General features: G+C 47.2%; 1 protein-coding gene across 4 annotated transcripts in view; it reads left to right on the top strand.

The window, feature by feature from the left end:
• SBNO2 (strawberry notch homolog 2) overlaps positions 1-23323 on the top strand; it is a 56497-nt gene that overhangs the window by 3113 nt on the left and 30061 nt on the right. For 2 of the 4 annotated variants that reach the window (XR_004168417.2, XM_031604200.2), the window contains exons 1-4: positions 909-1023; positions 9904-10124; positions 10839-10918; positions 16082-16205. Coding sequence is in view for 3 of the 4 variants with exons in the window: in XM_031604200.2 (XP_031460060.1) it covers positions 9999-10124; positions 10839-10918; positions 16082-16205 (330 nt within the window). In the remaining variant the exon portion in view is untranslated. Of the gene's footprint in view, positions 1-908; positions 1024-9903; positions 10125-10838; positions 10919-16081; positions 16206-23323 lie in introns of those variants that run through there. The other 2 variants (XM_090126202.1, XM_090126201.1) reach the window with 2 other exon arrangements.

The raw sequence follows: 23323 nt of genomic DNA, 5'->3' as shown, positions 1-23323 counted from the left end.
CACGTCCTCAAGGGAACAAGCACAGCACTGTAGGGCAGCGCTATCTGCAGGATGTCCTTTGGTGCTACTTTGGTGCCTGTGGCAGCATGGGGTGAGCCAGGGCAGGAGGTGGTGTTGGAGGTGTGACTTGAGAGAGTCAGAACCTCTCACGTTAAGCTCTGGAGAATGGATGTTTCAAAAAACATGACACAACTGCCTCGATTAATGCAAGCAGATGATTGAAGTGTTCTGAGAGCAGTGCTTGTTAACAACAAGAGCCCAAACATGACGAACTCTGCATTTAGGTCTGAGCAGGACAAAGGGAGCTGCCTTTGTGCTGGGCAAAGCTAAGGCCACATCCCTGGCTGTGGTGTCTTAGGGTGCAGGGCTCAGGGGCTGCTCTGCTCCCCCCGTGGCAGGAGCCCAGCACTCAGAGCTGCAGATAGAGACGGCTCTGCTCTGCTGGCACCTCCCTTCTGGGAATCAGCCGGACGCAGCCCTGTTCTGCTCTGCTGAAGATGCCAGTGCAAAAATAGTCTTATCTGGAGTGCTTCTTTACGTGACCCCGTGGGGACTTTTGTTCTCGTTGTCCTGGGACTGAACCGGGGCAAAGATCCAAGAGAAGCAATTAAAAAAAGCTTTAGGAACGGGCGGGAGGCGTCGGGCAGCCTGGGGGGGCGCAGAGCCGCTCCTCCATCGGGGCTGCAGCGCTCCAGGGGTTCAACGCTTCACCTCTCCGCTGTCCCACAGCGCACCGCAGCCGCCCCCGTCCCGCAGGTGGGAAAAGCGGGGAGAAAGAAGAGACAGGAGCCCCCCGCGGTCTCCAGGAGGCGGGCGGTCGGCCTGCAGCCGTTCCGCGTGCCCAGCCATGCCTGCGCAGCCCGGCCCGGCCGCCTCGCCCTGCGGAACTTCCGCCTTCCAGGGGTGGCGCCCTCCGCCCACTTCCGCCCGGAAGTCCGTGTCCCTCCCCCAAAATGGCGGCCTCTGAGGGCGAGCCAGAAGGCGGCGGTGGCCGCCGGGCGGGAGCCTGAGCCCCCCGCGTAGGTAAGGGCCGGGGGCGCGGGGCGGGGGTCGGCTCTTTGTGGAGCTCCGGTTCTCGGCTGGGCGGAGGGCTCCGATATTGAGGGGCGTTGCGGGGGCGCGGGGCTGCTTCCTCCGCTCCCCTCGGGCTGCTCCGTGTCCGGCGGGTCGGGTGTGAGGGGAAAATCCTTCACCGAGGGCTGCTGGGGCTCCGCCGCCGCCCGGAACTGCGCTGTCCCATCCCTGGGGGCGTCCCAAGGCCGTGGGTGGGGCCTGGGCAGCCCGAGCTGGTGGGGAGCACCCAGCCCACGGCTGAGGGGGTTGGAGGGGCCCTTCCGACCGCCCCTCGGTTCTGTGAGAGGCGAAGGGGCCTCGGAGTGCTTTTTGGGCCGGTGTTTCCCAGTAGCAATCTCCCTTTGAAAGCGAAAGCCAGCCTTGTCGCTGCGTGCAGCCCGGTGTTGAGGAGGGAACCGTGCTGTGCAAAGGCAGAGTTCTCACTTGTACGCTTTGTTCGGCCGCTTTTGAATCGAGCGCTGCTGAATAGACTTAGAAACCGTCAGCACAGCCTCGAAGCCCGTGCCTGTCTGTTGTGTTGCGGTTCTTAATGGCCCTATTAAGAGCCTTTGAAGGATAGGGCTTGACTCTTAACTCCGGTGCTGTTAGCAGTCACTTGCATACCCAGTTCTTAACATAATTAATTACCGATGCAGTGTTGGAGGAAAAGCTCCGTTCTCAAAAGTAACCATAAATATCGGTGTAACAGGGCTCGATCCTACTTCGAGTTAATGTGCTCCATTTACAAGTGAAATAAGATGGTCCTTTGGAGGGCGGGTTCTGCAGGTTCATCACTGGGATCCTTTGGGGGTTTTTCTGGTCTGTGCACTGCCGTGGTTGTAAATGTGAGCAGAAAGACGCAGGCTGTGTGGATGCTGTGGTCTTCTGTGAGTTATCCACATCATCTGAAATGTTGAGCACTGAGCCCAGTGTGGGTACTGCTAAACTGAGCAGCAACTGGCTGTGGGAAGTGCTTCAGTGGAGAATCACATACCAGTATTTTGCTTTGAGTTCAGGAAACACTGTGTGTCCCCTACAGCAGTAAAAACTTTGCAGCCTGTTGTAATTAGGATGCCAGCTGCAGGCTTCAGGAGCCTGAATTCTGGCTTCATCTCTGCTGCTTGCTTGCTTCTTGTTGATGGTTATCCATTCACCTGGTCTTTGTACTCTCGTTTTCCTAAAATAAGACAATACCTTTAACAGCTTAACCCCCCAGAGCTTCAGTCCTTCACTCTGTGAAGGAAAAATGCTTGAATACTCTTAAAATACTTGTTTTAAGCATTGCCAAAGCAGCATTCTGTGTCAGGTCTCAGTGCTGAGCAGTGAGCACCACGCAGAGTGGGCACTGCAGTGCTTTCAGGCATTCCCAAATCTATCTGGTGGGGAGTGCTGAAGCTAACGGAGCCATGGTTGGCACCTGAAGGTTGCTGTTTAATTTGGAGTGGTGTTTTTTATCTGATTGTTTCATGCAATGGCTGACTGGTGCTGATAAAGAGGAGCATGTTTCCCCAACTGTTTTCTCTGGTAGTGTTTTTCCTCCTCTTGGAATTGCTCATGCAGGGCTTTCGGATGGGTGAAAGTGAAACTATGCTTTATCAAGCAGATGTAATGGTAAACCCACAGAGCCTGACAGAAGATAGCAGAGCCAGGGAATTTTACAACACTTTTTCTTTCATGTTTAGTTCTTAATTTGATTCTTTACTCTGGAACAGGAACGGTGCAGCCAAGTCTCACATTTCATCATGTGTCAGACATGGGACAGATGCATCTGCCAAGCTGGGTGCTCATTGAAAAGCGACAGCTTTGCTCACTGCAGACTGTTTTTTTTTTTTTAAATAACACTGAAGCATACATGGACTGAATTTTCCTTTTTATTTATTTATTTTTTTACTTTTAATTTTGTGTTTAAAATAGTGACCGTGTGGTTTGTTTGAGGGTTGTGTTTCCTGACTGAATGGGCCTTTTTAATGTTTAAGTTACAGAGCTGTGAAATGGGGGGTTTATAATAAAAATGCTGACACAGGTTTTAAAGCTTTTTGAACAGTGACACTGTATTAAAGAGCCAACTGTGCAGCCAGTGAATGCTGCACTGTGATTCTCAGTCGTGAGAGTCTGGATCTCTCTGGAAAGCAGTATAGGCTTAATTAGGAGTTTTATATTCTCCTGAAACACTTTCTCAGCTTAAAACTCTTCAGTCATTTTTGGTAACACGATCAAGATTTGTAAACATAGAGCTATGAAAGAGGCCAACACATGCCTCTTTCACAGAGAAAGTGTGTGCTGAGCCTGCCTGAAGGTTGTCTGGTTAGAACTGGTGTTTTATGTGCTTGTGATCAGTAGGGAAGCAGGCTTTGATGTCCTGGGGTGTTTTCTGAGCAGTGTGTGAAGCAGAATGCTCATACCCCATGTGGTAGCACTGCACAGGGTATCAGGACCTGCTCAACTCATGTGAAGTGTTTCTTCCAGAGCTTCTCTTGTGATTATCTCAAAAACAGTGGGCAGAGGTGAAGCGTAGGGGATTCTGGAGATTGCACTGCTTGGCTTTAAATCTTAATCAGTTATGTGCTTTCTGCTCTTCTTTTCCTTTAATTAACCAGCATTATGGCATAGTTTTGCCTTGCAGGTGTGTTCTGAAGCTGACTCCAGGAGCATGTGCATGGCTGAGCCTGGTGCTGCTCTGTGTGCTCCTGTTCCAGCCTTAGCTCTGGCAGATGGGCAGATGGTTCTCACTCTTAACTGCCTAACATTAATCCAAGAAAATGTAAGGAATGGCACACTGGGGCACATGCCAGCATTAAGGCTCCAAATTGACTTTTTCATTAGTTGGCTTATGTTTCTGTGCTTTTCTTTTGAGGATTAAGGCCACTGTGACTCTGCCAGTATCCAAATAGTGCATCCAAATGATGGGCAGTGTGAGCCTGGAGCCACAGCCTCAGCTGCTGGGAGTGCTCTGTGGCACTGACCCTTCTTCTGGGAGTGAGGGGGGGGGCGTGGAGCTGGGTAGGAGCCCCTGTCAGTGCAGTTCCCATCTCTGTACGTGGAGGCCCTCAGAGCTATGAGGCACTTCCTCACTCATGGTGCGACTGTTTCCATGGCAGAACTGTGTGGCATAAATATTACTACTGTGCTCGTCTCTTCACGTCCATAGTAACAACACTTTTGCTTTAGGGAGTTCCTGATAGGGCTTAATTTCACCTAGATAAACTCCCTGGTTGCAGGCTGCATGTGGGGAAATAGCAGAGCTATGTCTGGCTGCAGGCTGTCAGCACAGCTTTTGGTGTGGATTAATGTGATGGCAGAGCTATGAGAAGGATGTTATTTTTTGGAAGAAGCTTGTGCTGATTTGACTTGATGTTTGTGTATTGTAATTGGAAACAACTAAACTGTTGCTTTGTGTGGAGTGAGAATGGTGCATCTTTTGGAGAGGAATTCTTTTAGTGTCCTCAAGCAAGTCAGATTCTGCCCTGACTTTATTGGCTGCACTTCTTGTTCTGTGTGCCTGTGCTGCAGTCTGTGCCCTGCATGCTGGTTCTTCAGCTTTTATTTTTTCCCTGGCACTTATAATAAAGGTTTCCTACATGCTAATTTAAACCTGCCTGACTTCAGCCTCTCTGCATGGGTCAGTTTGTATTTTGCTGAGAATGCTTCCACCCCAAAAGCTGTCTTTGATTTTCAGTTGCGTGGACTTAACTTGAAACAAGGAGGGCCTGGCACTGCTGGGAAGGCAAAGCTCTTGCTCTGCTGTGTGCCACTGTCTTTGGAGGACAAGTTATTTCCTTTGCATGCACCACTGTATATCTTGGATAGATCTGGCAAGAAGCTTCAGAATGATCTCAGCTCTTCTCTTTGTTTACGGACGGTGGAACTCCAGCAGTTAATCTGTCCATTTGTTTGCAGTCACCACAGTTTGCTGTTGGCTGGCATAGCCCTGCTAAGAAGTGAAGTTATCCCTGTTCCCTTCAGTCTCATTCCCAAGCCTGGTGGTGCTGTGTGCACAGGATATGGGGCTAAGTCTGTACAGAACAAATGCATCCAACGTGCGTTCTTTCTAGCTGAAAACATTCAGGAGATCAAGGTGACTTAAAGTGCTGGGTTAGCATGCCCTCAAGTGGTTCCACTTTCATCACAGATGCGTATTATTGTTATTACTTATATCTAGATTGATGTTATCCTGTGCTATTGTATCTGGACTGAGCTGTGTTCCTCACCAGCCTGAGGATAAATTTTTCTTTATTCTTCTGTAACTTCCTAATGTTACTTGGAAGATGTTTGCATCAGGCTCATTTTCTTTCATGCTTTCTAATGTGCGACGTTGAAGTCATGCTGGGCTGACCCTGACTTTTCCTCCTTGGTTTTCCAGTGTGAGTCCCTGCTGGGGATGGGGCTCTGATTCAAAGCCTCCTTCCTCATTGCTTAAGGCAAAATGTTCAGTCTAAACTCTGTCCAAAAATATGGCAAGAAGAAGTGTTAAAGAGGAACTTGAAGCTAGCTCAGTCATTGAGACCTAAAATCACTTTTTGGTGTGGTGCTCAGTTCCCATTTCTTAGGGCAGTTCGTGTTCAAGCTGTGCTCCTGGGGAGCCACACAGGTGGAGCAGAGCACTGGGCTCTGTCTGCATCGGGAGGGGAGCAGGATTGTGTTTCAGAGCCCTCTCTCCTGTTACAGGTATATGGTAACTCAATGCTCAGCAGGTTCAGCTCTGACTGTTCTGGGCATGCCTGTGGTTTCCTAGCTGTCATCTTTTAAAAGAGAACAATTTGGAGTGAGTAACAAAGGCTGAAACACAACCAGAAGGAAGTGCTCACCTGTCCTGAGCATGCTGTGGGCTCCCACCTCTCCTGGATGCAGCTGCCTGTGAGCTGAGCCTACACCACAGTGCTGTTGGTGCTGACTGCTGCAGGACAGGTCCTTGTGTTCTTCTGACCTGGAATTGCTGCAGCAATTCTACTCTCCTACAAAGATCAGGCTGTTAAAATTTGAAATATGCTCCTTGTAACACCTGGGCAGGAAGAATTCCATAGGAATTTCAGCCCAGGTCACAATAGGCAGGATAGCAAACTTACTAATGTCGGAATTATTCCTATAGCTTAATCAGGATGACTCATGAGTGCTCGCGGGGCTTTGTCACGCTCAGCAGCAGTTTCACTATGAGCCCCAGCTGCCTGGCCAAGCAGCAGCCAACCCAGCTTTGGTTCCCCTGGTTGTGTAAGCACTGCTGAGTGCCATCATTCCACATCAGGAGGGGCACGCTGCTGTTTCTCAGCAGTACATGCAGCACTGGGGGCTTTACCTGCCTGTTGTTGGGGCTCAGCTGTGTCCCTGCTGCTGCTTGCACCAGGCACTGGTGTTCTCCTTTTCCACTTTTGCCTTCCTTATTGTGGTTGCTGGTGACAGGAACCTCATCCTCAGTGCTTCCAGAGCACTTCTGCTGGGTTGGAAGCTGTTACAGCGACCAGTTTTGTGGCTTATGCTCTTCATTCATTTTTTTGCAGCTATTTTTTATAGGTTTTGCGGCAGTGAATGAAGAAGCAAATCTATTATGCAAAGCAAGATGAATTCCAGCAGTTTTTAGGGATTTATCCTTCCACTATTTGGTTGTTCTTTTGGTGTTTTTTTTTTTCCAGTTGTTTACTTCCTGTGCTGCAGCTAATTCTTTACAACAAATAGCACAGCCATCCAGAAATTAGCCTAATTACCTAGCAGCTCTATTTAGAGGTATATTGCATATTGGATATAGAAGTATATTGGATATAGAAGTATATTGCATATTGGATGCCACCAGCATTACCTCCTGGCACCCAGGACCCACACAGGGCTGCACTGTGGCCAGAACAGTTTCATCCCTGGCAGCTCTGCCCTGGAATTTGAGGTCACTGCTTTCTGTGATCCTTTATTTTCTTTTCTGGTTCTATAAAAAGCTTCAGCCAGTTTGTGGTTCCTGAACTTGGTGGTAGCAAGCTGCTTGTTCAGGCTTATGAAGTCAAAATTCTCAAAACCTAATAGTCAGCAAACATCCATTTTTACCGTTAGGATGTGGAAATGAGAGAGCTCTGGCTCGCAAGGAATTGCTGATATTTGTGGCTTTCTGTGGCTGCATCCTTCGCTGCACATTGGGCTGTTCCCACTTCTAGCATTCATGCAGTAGCAGCTGTTGTGTTTCTGTTTGTGTCCAGAAATGCTTTTTGCACACATGCTGCTGGGGTGGTGGCTGTGTCCATCAGTCTGGTGTGGAGCTGCTGCCTTTACACACACAGCACCACAGCTCTCCACCAGTACACTGCTCCATTTCGGGGTTGTATTGAGGGGATCTGTCCCTTACAGTGTGACCCAGAAGATGGAGATGGGGAGCCCATGAGGTCTGGGTGTCACTCACTGTGTTTCTTAGGGCTCCCAACCCATGCATCCAGCCCTTGAGATGTGCTGCTGAGGCACAGAGATGCAGAGCAGGCAGGCAGAAATGCTGCTATTGATTTTTTTTTTTTCCTTTTCTAAGTTACTTTGGCTGTAGAAGTAAAGCTGTATATTTGCTACAGCTGTTACGGGAATAGAACTGCTTCTGATTTCCTATCGAAAGCTGTTACAAACTGGAAGAAAGAGAAGTAAAAAAAAAAAAAAACCAAACCCCTGAGCTCTCTGCTGAGAATGGGAACGGTGTTTTAGAGGCACCAGAGGATGTCAATATCTCTGAAGTGTGTCTGTGATGCTGACCCTGGGGTTGGTGCTCCTCGCCACCTCTGCTCAGCAGCAGCCAAGCTTTATTTGAAGCCATCTATAAAGGGAAACTATCTGTGCCATTTGCAGCTTTATGTATTTGAATAAAGGCTCAGGGATTTTCTTGTTACGGTGTTCCTTCTGTGTTCCTTTCAGTCTGTTTGGATTGGAAGGCTGGGGGACTTTGAACAGGTTGATGGAGGTGGCAGCAATCCTAGCTCACCACTGCTTGGTGGAGGGGGATCTGGGTGTCTCAGCATAGGCTTCACTGTCAGCATGGGTCTTGTCACACCCATGGAGAGGGAAGAGCAGCAGGGAGAGCTGTGGATGAGGAGGGCTGAGGCAGAGCTGTTCTTTAAGCCAACCCTTCAGTTTCACCTGTGGTGCGGAGCCACGATAAACCTTTTGCCTTGTTTTGTGTTGAAGCCTTTCTCTCACCACTTCCTTCCTAAGATGTAAATTAAAACTTCGTAGGATCTCTTGTCAACCACCCAGTGGCATCAGAGAAAAACATAAAGCCAAAGAAGAAAGCAACCCAAAAAGTGTGAGAAAAAGGCATCTCCCGGGGTGGCTCTGCTGAAGCTCATGCTGCTTTGCTTCATGCTGACTGAGCCTTTTTTCTGCCTGCCTTCGCTATGGGCTGGAGGTCAAAGTCTACATTTATGCAGCGCTGTTTGCAAGCTATATTGCAGTAAATGGTGTGCTTTGGGAGGGAGAATTCCTTGAATATTTCAACATCTCCGCAGTCCTTTCTGTGCAAAGCTGCTTGATAGGTGAGACAGGAGCATGGCTCTGCCCGAGGAATCCATCCCCAGCCCTTTGTGTTTGGGAGATGTCACATCAAGCAGCTTTTGCTTCAGCATCAGCATTTTGTTACGTGTGAGTGGGGTTCCCACTGCTGAACGGGCTGCTGTCAGGGATGGCAATGTGTGTGCAGCCCCTCACGAGGCTCCAGGACTGCACATGGTGGGCAGGCTGCTTTCTGGTGCTGATGTTTGACTAATAAATCAAAAGCCCTGAGGTCAGTATATTAATTAGGATGCCAGGGTGCTAGTGGACTGTTTTTAACTACTTTTGCTCCCGGGCTTATGGACTATAAAGCCCAAGTGTGGATTTTATAGTGCAATAAAAAGAAACACTTCTGGTAGTAAAAGAATGAGATCACAGCAAATCTATGGTGAAATAAGGTCAGCGAGAAGGATCCTGGCATTTCGGGGCTTTGGTAAAGAGTATTTATTTGTTTAGCAATTAATTAAAATTGACTGTGCTTTTTTTGTAGTGGAATGAGCATCGTTCTTTGGAGGCAATGTCCCTCTGTGCCTTCCCAGGCTCCTGAGTTACCACATTGCAGGTCCTGCAGCCTCCACATGTGAGCCCTGCTCCCAGAGCTGTCCTGCCATGGGTGCCCAGGGACAGGAGCAAACAGTCACTTCAATTTCACTTTCTGTTACAGATGCAGAGATAATGTTACTGGCTGAAAGGTTACTTTATGTTTATAGGGACTCTGATTCAGAATTCCTGTGTTCACAAAGTCCTGCGTTCCTGTCGGTGCCAGGGCTGTTTTGGGGAGGTGGTGCCCCACCGTGGGTCGCGTTCTTCTGGCTGTGAGAACTCAACCTGGCATTCACTGGGCTGAATTAAGTACCTTCGTGCTAATAGATGCTGATTACTGGTGGCATGTGGGTATCTTGCTGGCCTTTGTCTGGTGTTTCAGCTGCCTCTTAACTGCTCAAGCCTGCCAAGTTACTTAGTAAGCCAGCAAGAGTTGCTGTGCAAATAAGCAGTCTTGGGAAATGGATCATTTTTAGTGAGGACTTTGCTCAGAAGCGCAAAATCTTTTTGTGTATTGAAAAGAAAATTCTTCAAGCTAAAATCCAGCACTTAGCCTGCTGCAGAAATCACAGACATACAACGATCTGCCAGGTCTGTGTGTAGTGAGGCAGGAGAGGTGCTTAATGCAAGTTCACTGTGTGGGTGAATTCCAGGTGTGGTGATATTTGAGAGCTCAGATTTCCCAGTAAAACACCTCTCTGTTCTGGCATTTTGCAGTCTATTTACTGATGTCTTAGTTGGATTTGCACTTGGACCTGCTTTCTTCCCCTTCCCAAACCATAAATGTGTGTTTCTTTTCCATTGCAGGACATGGTACAGGGTGAAGAGCACAGATAAAGAGCCTCCTGCCGCTCTGCAGCCTGCACCCCTGGCCCTGAGGACTTCATGCAGGACACGGGCTGATGCCCTCAGCACACGTGGCCATGGATGGGGGGAAGAGCTGCCCTCAGCACGAGCAGCAGCCTGCAGCCGATGCTCTCTGCAGCATCCCTGGCTTCTGCTCCCTGCTCGCTGTGCCGCCCATGGAGGTGAGGCTGCAAGGTGACCCTGGGGAGGGTGATGCTCAGGGTTGTCCCCATGCCCCCGGGAGTGTGGGCAGGACACAGCCACCAGTCCCCCCACTCAGGAGTCCTTGTGTGTGTATATACAGGAGCTGTGTACCAGACTTCCTAGGCAGCTGTCCAGGGGCATGAAGTATTGATTGCTAATGCTGGAAGGTTGTGGTGATGGCTGTCGAATACTTTTGAAATGGGAGGGAAAAAAACAGGGCTGTGACTAAAATGATCCCTCTTTAGATGCTGAGAGGTGCCTGGCCCCTAGAGAAAGGGCTCTAGGCTTTGTGCAAGATCATAAACTTTGTTTCCATGTCATTCCTCTCTGAGAGATGCTAAAGCTGTGGTTTGGTCCACCTGTGTCTCTTTTGAGAGTGGCAGAGGTGAATAGGGTCGTGCTTTAGAAGCCATTCTGGGACAAACAAGACCGAACCACTGATGTGTTCTGAACAGGGCAGGAAGGAATCCTCTGCCCCAGAAGAGCCTCCACATCCCCACAGTTCTCTGTTCATAAATCATGTTTGATTTATAAACCATATTCCCATGATCAGAGAGATGAAAAAAGAGGTCCATCTCACCAAGTGCCTGGTTCTTCAGACGTGGGCACTGCAGGGGGACTGGGAAGACGAAGAGGCATTGGAGGGAAGTTTGCTGGTCTTCTGCTCTGACCATTCTGTGTTGTGCTTTCAGAGTTCCATGCTGGCTGCCGACTCGTGGAGTGACTGCTATCCTGCTCCTTTCCCAACCTCATCTTTCCCAAGTGAAAACCAGTGAGTGCTGTTCTCCTCTATATAATTCTCCTCTGCTCTTGCACACCCTGTGATTCAACTGTTTCTTAGTGCTTTCCTTGTTTATTTCTCTAACTGATGGGGAAATAATTGCATCACAGTCATCTTGTGGCATTTCATAAACTGCTGCATCTTGGAAAAAGCAGCAAACAACTTAAAAAAGACAAAAAACAAAGACAACAAAGCTATGATTTCTGGTAAACCTGGTGGTTGCTGCAAGGGAGAAAGCCTTGTTTCTGCCTGGATTTGGTACACTAATGGAGTTCTTAAAAACAGCCCATTAGCACAGTCCAGCTGAACTAATTCATTGTGCATCTGTAGCTTTATGCAGATAGTGTAGACAAGAAGGAACAAAGTACTGGTGCTGGAGACAGCCGTGTGAGGTGACATTAAAATCTATTTCTGTGTAGGTGACTGGAAACTGGGTAAATACTATAATCTCATGTCTTTGTTGGGAGACTCTGTACAACTCCTTATTGTGCAACACAGAGTTTGTGAGAGTTTTTCTTCAGGTTGTAACTGATACTCTTCAATGATAAGCTCACTCCACAAGGTGTGAAGCGATGAGTATGGGTTCATGTGAAAAATTGTGACTTCCTCCTATGCTGCCCTGTGCAAAAAATCACCTAGATTACATGCTGCAAATAGCATTTTGGGGGAATCTATGTATAGCAGTAGGTGATGTTCTCATCCTTTGTCATGTACCTCTATCCTGGAGCAGAAGGATGAACACTAGGGATGGCAGGAGGTAAAATGGCCTTGTGCCATTTGGGACTCTGCTGGGACTGGGCTGCTCTGGTTTCTTTGTGAATGCAGGGAGTGGCACAGAGATGCAGGATGTGTTTTTATTTAGGTCAGAGGTGGAAGGAAAGTAAAAGAGGGAGTGTTTGATATTGTGAGTTAGTAACTGTGTTCCCAGTGCTTGAGGATTTAGTTTAACCTCCTTCCTGAATGGATTTCTGCATGGTTCTGCAGAACAGAGATCCATCCTCATGGGTGTCTGAGTTCCAGACTGGCTGTCAGTAGTGATACTGAAGCTTCTGTGCTCAGAGATGTGGGAGTCCTTTTGGTTCTGAATTAGTTCTGCTTGTTTCTCCTGTGCCCTGTCCTCCTCAGCCTGCGAAGTGAGCTAGCCAGCAGTGATAGGTGGAATGTAACAGGATGTTCGTGATGTATAATTACCAAGAAGCTGTCCCATAGGTGCTGAATGGAACTTTGTCAGCTACTCCCCAAAGTGAGAATTCAGGAGGACTTATCTGCTAAGTTCAGTATCTGCTTTTAGCTAGCCCGTCTCTGATTGGAAGAGAATATACTTTTTGAGCATGATTCCTGTAAATTACAGTTTGTGAATTCTCAAGAGAGCTGTAACAGAATTTCTGTTTTGCTGTATCAAACCACAGGATTAGATTGTTTTTGTCTATTGTGTTGGTTTTTTTTTCCTTTGACCATTTGTTCTGGTTTTGCCCTTCACTTTCCTCTTCCCCAGTGCTGCTCTTTGCTGTTTGTGTCAAATCTACTGGAAATATTGCAGCCTTTATCCTGCAGAGACATGTCTGCTTTTAATGCAAATATATACTTGTTGACTTTGTTACTATTTCTTTAGAAAGTGAGGCTCATTGTAGCCTTTATTTGCTAGAGAATTTAGCCAAGGCTACACCTTTAGCTTCCTGTTTTTCATACCCTGGTAACTGTAAAAATTACCTTTCAGGTGAAATTTTCCTTATCTGTGTTTCATGGAGAAATAAAGAACTCTGTCCTTTCATATCTGAAAACTGCAGCTGAGTCTGTTTTGGGTGGGATACAGGGCTGGGATGTCATAGGAAGAAATCCTGAAATCTCAGTTGTGAGTGGCTGTTTGAACATGGCTTACTCTCATGGCAACAGCTTTGTCCCAAAGCTGGTTTTTCCTGTTTCTTTTCACTGGTTTCATGCTAGAGAATTTGCTTAAAAGATACCAAAGCTTGCCTCTTTCTTTCAGACTTTCTTAACCTGGAAATGTAAACAGTGCATTGAACATTTCTGGAAGAACAAAAGATGTTCAAGCCTCCTGTAGGGGAGAGCTGGAGCTCAGTGAATTTCTAGGTTAACTGTCCCCGAAGAGCTGGGCTTTTTGCAGAAGTCAGCTCAATGCTTCCCTTCCTTCAAGGAATTCTAGGTCAGCCCACCCGGTGCTGTTGAAAGTGGTGTCACACGTGTACAAAAACATACTTCTCAAAAACTAGAGCAAAGATTTCTTCCATGGTTTCTAAAACAGGCAACTCTGTTTTTTTCCTGCTGGTTTTCATGCACTTCTCTACTTTACCACCTGTGAGCGGAGTGCTGCTTGCTGTGATGATAGAGCAGGTTCTGAAATGCATGAGTTGGTGCACTGACAGGGAAGAAGAGTGCCTAGGTCAATACCTGGGCAGCCTGTGAACTCTGCTCATCTGCTTCCTGGAAATGTGGAGCTTGCATCTCCAAATGTAGGGCTGCACCATCAGAGCATAAAGCCTTACCAGAGTCCCCAGAGCAGGTCTCCAGTGAAACTGCATCTGAATCCCTTCTGGCTCCAGACTGCATCAATGAGCAGCTGATGTGAGGTTATGGCAAGCTTAAGTTGTCAAGGGATGGAAACCCATCCTGGGAGGGATGTGGATTGCTCTGGCTCACCTGAGGTGTGGATTCCTCAGACAGGTAAGAGCCTGTCTGCAGTGTGTTCCTCTGGTTCCTGCTATTGAAAATGCGAATTGTTTTTAAATTATTATTATTTTTAAAGAGCAAGCAAACGAAATGCCCAAAACTTTCCTTAGCAGTATGTGAAATAGCCTTGCCCAGAGACCCACTGGCTGGACTGACATCAAATGGCTGGGGTGAGTCAGATGTCAGTTCAGGTTTGCTTTGTACCAGACTGTTCCACTGCTTCTATATTTAGAGTGGGTGGCAGCAAAAAGGCAGCCGTGCTCTTTAAAGCAATTGTCTGAAATGGATATAATCCCAAGATGCTCCCCACTCAGCTCACAAAGTCCCAGGGCTTGGGGATGAAAGAAATTCTCTACTTTATTCCTTACAGAAGGGTAGGGAACGTATGTGCAGTAAGGCTTTTTGGGTTCTGAACGTTGTATGCCTTTGTGTGCTTCCCTTCATGTTTTCCTACAGGGAGATGTCCCTTTGGTTATGTTTCTAGGTGTTCTTTTTCTTACAGATGACTGAGTTTAGCCTTGTTGCCTTGCTTTGCACGTGGGGCAGAGAGTGGAACTCCTACCTGTTGAAGGTGTCATTGTGTTGGCACATGTAACCTGATTGAAACTGAGCTCTTGAGCCAGATTCTGTGACGGAGGGGAGGACCAACATTCCTTCCTTTTGGCTGTGTGGTTTCACTGGAGGGGCTGGCTTCCCATGGAATGCAGTGGGGTGGGAGCTCTGAGCTGCTGTAAAGCATTGCCCTCCTGGGGGCTTGCAGCAGGGTCCTGCATTGCTGCAGATGCAGCACTCTCTGCCTGAAGAGCACAGTGCCTCTCCGGGACAAACTTTATCTCAGTGCAAGAAGAAAGTGCATCTCACACTCACAGATTTCAAAGCCAAGGTTAGAGGAAACAAAACAGCATGCCAAAGCTGCTCATTCTACAGCAGTTCAGGCCAAGGAGGTTGGGGCTATCTTGGTTTCCTTCCTGTTACCTTGGCTGACTCCTGTGCAACCCATGAGGCACTGTGGAGGTAGGAGGCAATGCTCACTTCTCTCTTAAAATAGCTTCTCTGGTTAGTTTGTTAAGCCAGGCTCTGTCCTTGTGCAGGGGGGAGAGGGTGAGAGCACAGCAATTCCAGCTGGAAAGCATTTTGAACAAGCCCTTCCCTGTCCATAAATACTTTACTTCCCAGAAGCTATACACAGATCTTAATTGGGCTGCATGGATTGAGAACACTGTTTTCAATGATGCAAAAAGGAGGAAAAATGAGTGGATAAGTGTGTTTGTATGTAAATATGGTGTATGGGTGAGGTGTTAGCCACACGTGGGGTCCTGATTGCTTCATAATACTTCAGCAGCAGAGTCATCCCCAGCTCTGTTCCTGGATGGATATTTCTTTTTAAATTTTGCTTCTCCTTCCCCTTGCTCAAGTTTATTGCTCTGAGTTCTGTAACCTTGGCACTGTGGAGAGCACACAGCTGGCTGCAAGAGGAAACAGTCTGATGGGGTGAAACGTTTCAATGATTCCAGCATGAAAACATGTTGGGTGGCGATTGCCCAAGCAGCACTGAGTGCACGGCTCTTACGGGAAAGATTACAGAGCACATTCCTGCTGCTGCAGGAGAGAGAAAGGGCTCATGTGTGTAATAGCAAAGCAGAGGACAGCCATGGAATACAGAGCAGAGAAGAGGGAAGGGAAGAAGGAAGGGAATTGCTCTTCTGCTGTTCTTCCCTACTTTCTGTTTAGAGGAAGCTGGAGTTTGGGGCAGGGAGGCAGGAGGAGATGGCAAGTGCCCTACCCAGCAGGGGCTGATCAGAAGACTCTTGCTTTTCTCTCTTGTATTAGGTCAGTAGAGATTTTGCCTTGTAGTGAGGTATAATCAGTTACATCTGAAATCCATCTCTATCTGGACTAATGGTTTTGTCTGGCCTTGCATGTTCCTAACCCTTCAGTTTCTATCAGTCTTTGCTCTGTGGCTGTGTTCCCTGCAGGGGTACAAAAGGGCTGTTATCTGTCCAGGCCTGCAGGTTTGCTGTGCTGATTGCAGGAGGGGCTGCCTCGTTTTTATGACCTGGGTAGACATTCGGGTATGACATTTCCATGCAACTTGATGCTTGTCCTTACGTAGCATGACTGTCAGGTTCCATCATGCTGTCACACATTAGGCCATGGGACATCTCAGAGCCTCAATTTTGCTTTGTTGTCAGGGCTGAAACATCTAGCCCTGCAGACTCTTCTTTTCTGTGAAGTCCTCAGTTTACACAGGTTGCTGAGAACTCAATTCTTGGTCTTAAGACAGATCCTCTAGATGTCTGATTTTTGCTCACAGATATCCGATCTGGATAAATTCAGCTTTTCTAAATCAACTTCTTGTGTGTGTCATCCCATAACTGCCCCTTTGCTGCTGCTGCTGGAGTCTGAAGCGACCTGAGGAATGCTAAGGACCCACAGGAAGTAACTGCTTTTCCCATTTCCTTACAGGCAATATTTTAATTCCTCTCACGATTTTTATATGAATCCCATCAGCAGACCACATTTCTTGGATACAAACTATGCATCTGTGGACCCCACTGACTTCTTACCAAAAAATGGTGATTTTCCTCAGGTGAGTACGTTGCTACTGATGGCTTTGGGGAAAACAGTGCTTTATGATGGGTGTTGGTTTTTTAGGATTGTGGTGTAGAGGGGAAAGGAAGAGTGCAGTAAATTTGTTTGGAGGTGTAATTGGGGTAAATTCTCAGCAATAAAGAAGGTATCCGTTATCACAGCTTATCTGTGATACAATTGCTTGTCTTTTAAAATGATATAAAATATAAACACAAAGTACGCAGGAGAATCATTTTGCAAGAGGGTGTAGGTAAGTGTGAATTTGAAAACGCTTCAGTCAGTTAAATTGTTTGCCTCCTAAACTTCCTTCCCTTGTGAACATTGCACGTGCTCTCACTAATTAAAGTGGTGGTTCCTGACCAGTGGATGTTTGAGGGCTGTGTTGGTTCAATGCCCAACAGAGATCCCAATCAGTTGGTCTTTTGCAGTGTGGGAGGAGCAGTCTCCCTAGCTCATCTGGCATCCCTTGGGAGGGCCCACAGGCATCCTCACCTCAGGGATCCCTCTAGGCTGAAAGATGTTTTTCAGTAGTTTTTGAAGTGCTTCACTTGCTTTTGGCAACATTTTACAGTAAGATTAGCTAATAATGACTGGAAAGCAGCGCTGTGAATACAGAAGGAACCAACTACATCCCTTCTAGGAGCCGATGCAGATATTAGCAGTGTCTGGCTGTGCATGTTCTTTGCTGTAGTTCTTGTTTTGTTCTGTTTTAACCCAGCATCTGAAGACAGTAAATGTGCAGAAAGTTACCTTGCTTTGACCTATCAGTGCAACAGCCAAACTGAGTGACCCTGTAGTCACAGCCCTTCTCTCAGTAAGTTGCTGTACTGATTATCAGGGGAGCAGATAACGGGCAGATGGAGTCTGGCATCCTCTCTTAGGCAGAGTTGTGCTTCAGACACTGCAGAGAAGCAGCCAGGTAGAAAGAGTGTGGATGGAGATGCAGAGCACCCATTGACTTCCAGCCCCTGCCTTATGTCCTGAGCTGTTGATTGACTCCTATCTTACAACACATGAGAAGGGATGGAACTGCAGCAGTGCTGCGGGGCTGGAGTGTGCTGTAAGGCATGTGCAGAAGAGTCATTTGGAGTAGATGATGCTACAGGGAACTTATGCTAGAAATTTCAGAGTAATTAATTTATTTGTTTACTTAATGTCTCTTAGTGTAACCTTAGCAGGTTTGTTGGAGGCTCCATAATTGATGACAGATTGGACCTCATAGCCTTCGAGGTGCCCAGAGATTCTCAAAGGAAACTTTAAGGTGTGCAGAGTTGTGGTTTACGTTCAGAATCTTCATCCACACTGTTTGTAAGTCAGACTTTTTTTCTGGTCACAAAGAAGCTTACCGGCAGAGCCAGGCTTCCTCTGAGTGTGGGAACCAGCTAATCTGCACATCGCAGCTGATCTGCCTCAGGTTTGTGAGTTGGTGTGACAGATAAGCACACGGGCAGTGTTTGGGCGTGTGTGAAATGGAGCTGAGTTTGTTTCCCTTCCCTCTTCTGCGTTAAGGTGAAGGTTGACCTTTGCAGACATTTCACAATTAATTCTAAGCGTGCCCTGCAAGGTAGCCCAGAGGTGCTGAGAACAGCATGAGGGTAAATGGGGGCAGTATAGGAGTACTTGGTGCTGGCACTGTGCTTCAGCACATCTCAAAACGCTCCAGTAAGCCCTGGTGAGCTGTTGTGAACTTTTGGGTGTTCACTTCTGTGATGCTGAATGCCAGGACACACGTACAGACAACCTCCTTCCTTTCTAATCTTCCTCTTCTTCCTGCATGATTCAGTAGAGATGCCTCAGCTTCTTGCTCTGCAGTGAATGGTGGTGTGAGCTTTGGAGCATGGGCTGAATTGGTTCAGCAGGGAAGAGCAGCTTGATTGTAAAGAGAACTTTATTCAGAAGCATGATGTGAAGTTTATTTATAGCAGTAGGAAACAGCAAACTGATGCGTGTCTTCTCTTCTCGAGGGAGATATGGTAATTCCTGCTAACTGTACTTCTGTTTTATTGGGGGGGGAGAGGATTTGAGCCTCTGTGAATCTCTGATTTCTGCAGGTTTAGATTTATGTAAGCTGGGGTTTGAACCCTTTAAGGTAAGCCTCTGGAGTTAGCCCAAATTGAGCTCCTTGAGCAAAGCTGCTGGCAGTGCTTTGTGTTGGTGGCTCATCTGCTGCACCAGCTGATCACCAGTGCTGGGGGTGCAGTGCTACTCTTGACCGGAGTCTTCTGCTTGGATAAAACCAGATAAGTAGATGAATTATAGTAGCATTGATCTTTGCCTCCTGCAGAATTAATTGTGGGAGGAATGAGACAGAAATGTGATCTCATCAACTTGTGGAAACCATTTTAGAGACCGTGATGGGAAGAGGGAGATGGGTCTTCTTCACAGGTCTCAGCTTGCAGGTCTGTGTAGTTTGGTTGATGGGTTTAACGGGAAAGAGACTTAATTATTTCTTTAACTTATGTATTTTCTAGTATGTGAGTGGTCAGTCTGCTTCCTTCCCCTGTTGTGTGCAGAAATCGATCTCAGCCAGCTTGGCAAGAGCAAGTTTTGGAAATTATTTCTGAAAAGGAGCTGCTTCTTTATGGTGACTATGTGATAGAAGAGCAGAAGGGCTCTGAAACCAACAGGACATAAAATGACCTCAGGTGATTTCCAGAAAAATGCCAAGATCTTTTGCTGCTCTCTTCCTTCTGGGGAGGAAGCCGCAGAAAGGAATGAGGTGACTGTAGGCAGGTATGTTTTTGCTTTGACCTTTTCCAAGGCAAATGCTGGGAGGCTGCACCTATTACAGCATACTTGCAAGAGTTCTTCAGCTTTGTGTATGGCAACAGGGGAGTGTTGTCTACTGAATCTGTCACAGCCAAACCAGCAAACAGCAAAACTTTTGCTCAGACATTGTACTGTGTAGCAGCTGGTAGTGCCATGTACGTTTGTTCCCATTAGAAACAGCATTTCTGGAAGTTTTTCTGTTCTGTTTGGTAGTTCTTGGTAAGCCTGTGTGCTGAGCTCTGCTGCTTGGGACTTTCTGGATAACCCATGGCAGTAATCTATCAACCTGTGTGCTCTGAAACTGAGAAACACTGAAAAAAGACTTTTGTTAGAGCTTTGTTTTCCAGTATGAAGCTGAGGTAGTGCCTTGGAGATGTGCTGTCTGCACGGAGCAGCTGCAGAGTGGATGGATGCATGTCACCAGGTGTCTGTGTGCCTGTGCCACGATGTGTAACAACACTTGTTTTGTGCTCTCCTGCCTCTCGGAGGCGTTCGGTCTTCATTTATCCTCTGCTCTGCTGAGGTACAGCACCAGCTCAGCTGTTCTGAATGCTCAGCTCTCGACTTCCTTCAGCTTTCTGCAGGGCTTGCTGCGAGTGCTCTGACACTGGTGCTAATGTGGAGACTCATTGATAAAACAGAGTGCTTTCTATCCAAAGGAAAGCTGATGATTTTTTGCTAAGAGCCAAAATTGGAGCCTGAATTTCAGAGAGAGCAGGCAATTGACTGGAGGCAGTGACATTCATGTGGAGTCATCCGGGAACATCCTGGAGGTTTTCCATCCCTTGCTTCAGCAGTGTTTTCCATTTTACTGATTTCATGCTGTCCCTGTTGCCAAACTGTTAAATATTAACAATTTGCCTGGAAAGCTGAAACATCTCATTCAGAAGGTGAGGGAGCGGCTTGGCTGATTGTCTTTCCTGGTGACTGTGCAGGAAAGTACCTGTCTTTTCCATGCTTTCCTGCTGTGGCAGGAGTGGCAAGAGCTGTTAAGCCTTGTGTTGTTCCAGCCATGCCAGACAGAGGACTGAAACCCAAGAGAGAACATGAAGAGTTTGCTGCACGCTTTGGTAAGAGGTTCTTGATTAAATCTGTGGTCTCTGGGCAGCCAAGATAGATTGGGTGCTTATGTGAGAGCTGTCTTCATACGTGAATACAGATTATCCTCTCATCTTTGTTTAGATACCAGAATGCAGTCTGTGATCATTCAGCAGTGCAAAGAGCTCGCTGTACCCTGGGGTTATGGGCTCTGTGTCTCAGCAGGCTGCCAGTGCTGGGCTTTGTGTGCTGTCCAGGGGGACAGGGGAAAAGAGTGGTGGAAATGCCATCTCTGACTTGGGGCCATTCCTCTGTGTGATCTGACACTGAGTGCTGTCCGACCCTGCAGCAGAATCCCAGCCTGGTCTTGAGCTGCATTTAAGCAGTTTCCCTTCAGAATTTTCCAGCAACGCACAGGATACTGAAAGTGGATTGAAAAGGTCTAAAGAGCAAATGCCTGATAATTCTGTCAAGATGTTTGTGCTGTAAATGCTTCCTGTTGTCAATACTGATCTGAGAATTATTCTTGTGCCCTGGGGTTTGAGGAACCCAGGGGTGCACGAAATGGGAAGGCTGACGTTCCTTCCTTCAGCACTAGAATTTGGTTCCTCATCTTCTCTGTTTTGTTCCAGAGCCCCTCAGGTCTTCCTTCAGAATATAAAGACTGCTGGGCTGAGGATGCCATGAGTGGGAGTTGCCACACATCCTAATTGCTCTGGGAATTTCTTTTTAGTTCAGTCACTCCCTGCTGCCACTCGGATCTAGCAAGAAGCAATTTGTGTGTATCACAGCAGCCTTGAATGCCTTCTGCATATTGGAAAAGATGCTTCATTTGCATGGTCAGAGCAGCCTAATGTGAACTTGAACTTCTTTCCCCCTCAGTATTTTTGTTGTTTTTTTTTTTGGCTTGCCATTGGGTGATTCATCCTTGCCGGTCTGTTGGCATTCTTTTTATAAACAAGTGGCTTAAATTAAGGTTTAGAAAATAGTTGTGTGAGACCATATTGGAGTCTGATAGCATTTCTTGATCCTGGGAACTGCTGTCTTAAGCCAAAGTCTTGCACAGACACCCTGTGTGTCATCTTAAAGAAACATGTCCCCTGAAGGCATGTACAGCCTTAGAAGTCAAGGTCCTGATGAGGAGGACTTTGGTTTCCATGGCTTTCCACCCTCTCTGTTACTTATTCCTCTAACCTCAAAGCCAGAAGTCCTGAGGTGCTGGGGGAGCCTGAAACCTGTATACAGTAATCCTGTTGCAAAGGCCTTTTAGTGCTTGGTTATTCCTGTGCTAGCTTTTGTCACTGCTAGGAAGAGCTGTTAACTGTCCCAACAAAGCACCCAATGCAGAAGGTTTTAATTTATACTCTGGTATCTGATGTCCCCAGGCTGGTGTGCATGCTAAGCTGCAGTCTGTGCCCTGGGCCTTATCTTAAAAGTAGAAGAACATCTGTTTCCCTTTGCTTGATTCAGCTTGTTTCTTATGTCTATCCAGCATAGCATTTCCCTGCACACAGAACCTCCTCTGCTGGCTGCATGTGTCATAGAGTTGCACTGAGAAACGGAGCTCTGTGCAGAGGGGCTGAGCAGCTCCTGGTGAGCATTGGAAGGCAGTTCTGAGTTGAGCTCTGCTGAAACTCCTTCCTTTCCCCCTGCAGCAAAACAGCTCGACGTGCACGTGGCTGCAGAGGAAGCTCAGGTACCCTCTGGGATCTGCTCTGTGCCTGGGCTGGAGGAAGGGAGGAAGACTGGAGGGAGCAGTAGTGGCACAGCCATTCACAGCGGTGCTGTAGGGATGCATTCGTGCTGTTTGGTCTCTGTTCAGTGTAATAGTGCTCCTAAACCAGCCCTCTCCTTGCCATCAGCCCTTGCAGTTCCCCATCAGTCTTGTTAAAAAGGGGGAATTAACCTACTCTTAAAAAAGGTATTAATTTTTAGAAGCACTTCAGTGCACAGAGCTGTAGTGATTTAAGAGAAATCAATGTAGCAGTTATTAAATTACATGAAGGATTTGATTCTGACTGGTAGGAAGAGTTTCCTGGAATCAGAAACAACCTGGAAGTTCCTATTGCTGTCCTGTACTAATGTCTATAGGGAATACAGATAGCAAAATCAATTAAAGACAATTAATGGCTCTGAGGCACTTGGAACATGCTGCTTTACAAGCCCACATCTTTATTTTTGCACTGCAGGGACAAGTTTTTGGCCTGACTTAATGACACTATACAAACCCTTTGGTGAGGTGCTGGACATCCAAGGCTTCATGGAGCAAAGTGTGATTGCAGCAGCACATCCCACCTGGCTGCAGTCAGTGCAGATCTCCTGCTTTGTGGCCACATTCCCCAAGCGCTATTTGTGTGTGTGCCCACCATTGCTGGCTCAGGTGCTTCCTCCCCTCCAGCCTTGTTGGTTTTCATCTGTTTTGTTGGCTTCAAATGCTGTGTCCCCTCCTAGATAGGAGAGGAAGCATGGAAGCAACAGGACTGCCTTCTGAAGGTCTTGCAAGAGCTCTTCTCTGCTTCCTCCCCTTCATAAAGCTAACAAAAATGGGAAAAGCACTGGTCTGAAATGTGGATTGATCTTCAAAAAAAAAAAAAAAAAAAAGCTGGTAATATAATTTAATAGCAAACTACTGGGAGATGTATTCAAATAGATGCTTTAATTCAAAGCAGAGTTGGTCTGAGTCAGTGTGATGGAGTTTCCCTGCCTGCAGTTCTGCTGGTGGTGACAGCAGTGCTGTGCTTCCATCCCAGGGGCTGTCAAACACCCCTCACTTCTGCTGGTTGTCCCAAGCATTGGTGCTCCAACCACAGCCATCACTGGGAGTCTAGAGGAGCACTCTTTTCTTTCCCCATCTCACATGGTTATTGTGAATCCCTGAATCACTGCAACTCACTCCCTGTGTGTGGTGCCTTCCAGCTGCACAAAATGTACCCTGACTCTTTGCCTGAGGGTGATGAGCTGTCAGGTCTTTTCCTGCACAGCTGTATTGTCCTGTATCCATTTGTGCTTCTGCCTTCTGCAAAGCTCAGAAAGCATGTGCTGGAAACCATCAGCACAATCAGGATGCTGTCCTGTAGGTCAGTGATTCAAAGGTTGTGGATGAGGATTACCTGTGAAGATCACCTGCCAGAGCAGCTAATGAGGTTTTACATTTCAGGTTTTGGTGGAAGATAAGTCAAATTACTGCTGTGAACACTGGAATTCCTCTGCTTTTCTATCCCCATTTGTCAGCACTCAGTTCATGAATTAATTGCGGGCATCAGAAATGCTGTGGCAAACCTTCTCCCTTAGGATGGGATCTTAAAATAC

The sequence above is a fragment of the Phasianus colchicus genome, chromosome 28, assembly GCF_987193195.1.
Source record: "Phasianus colchicus chromosome 28, bPhaCol1.hap1.1, whole genome shotgun sequence".
In the NCBI taxonomy this organism is placed as follows: Eukaryota; Metazoa; Chordata; class Aves; order Galliformes; family Phasianidae; genus Phasianus; species Phasianus colchicus.
Note: the sequence above shows the minus strand (reverse complement) of the source record. Positions and strands in the feature narration are given on the sequence as shown.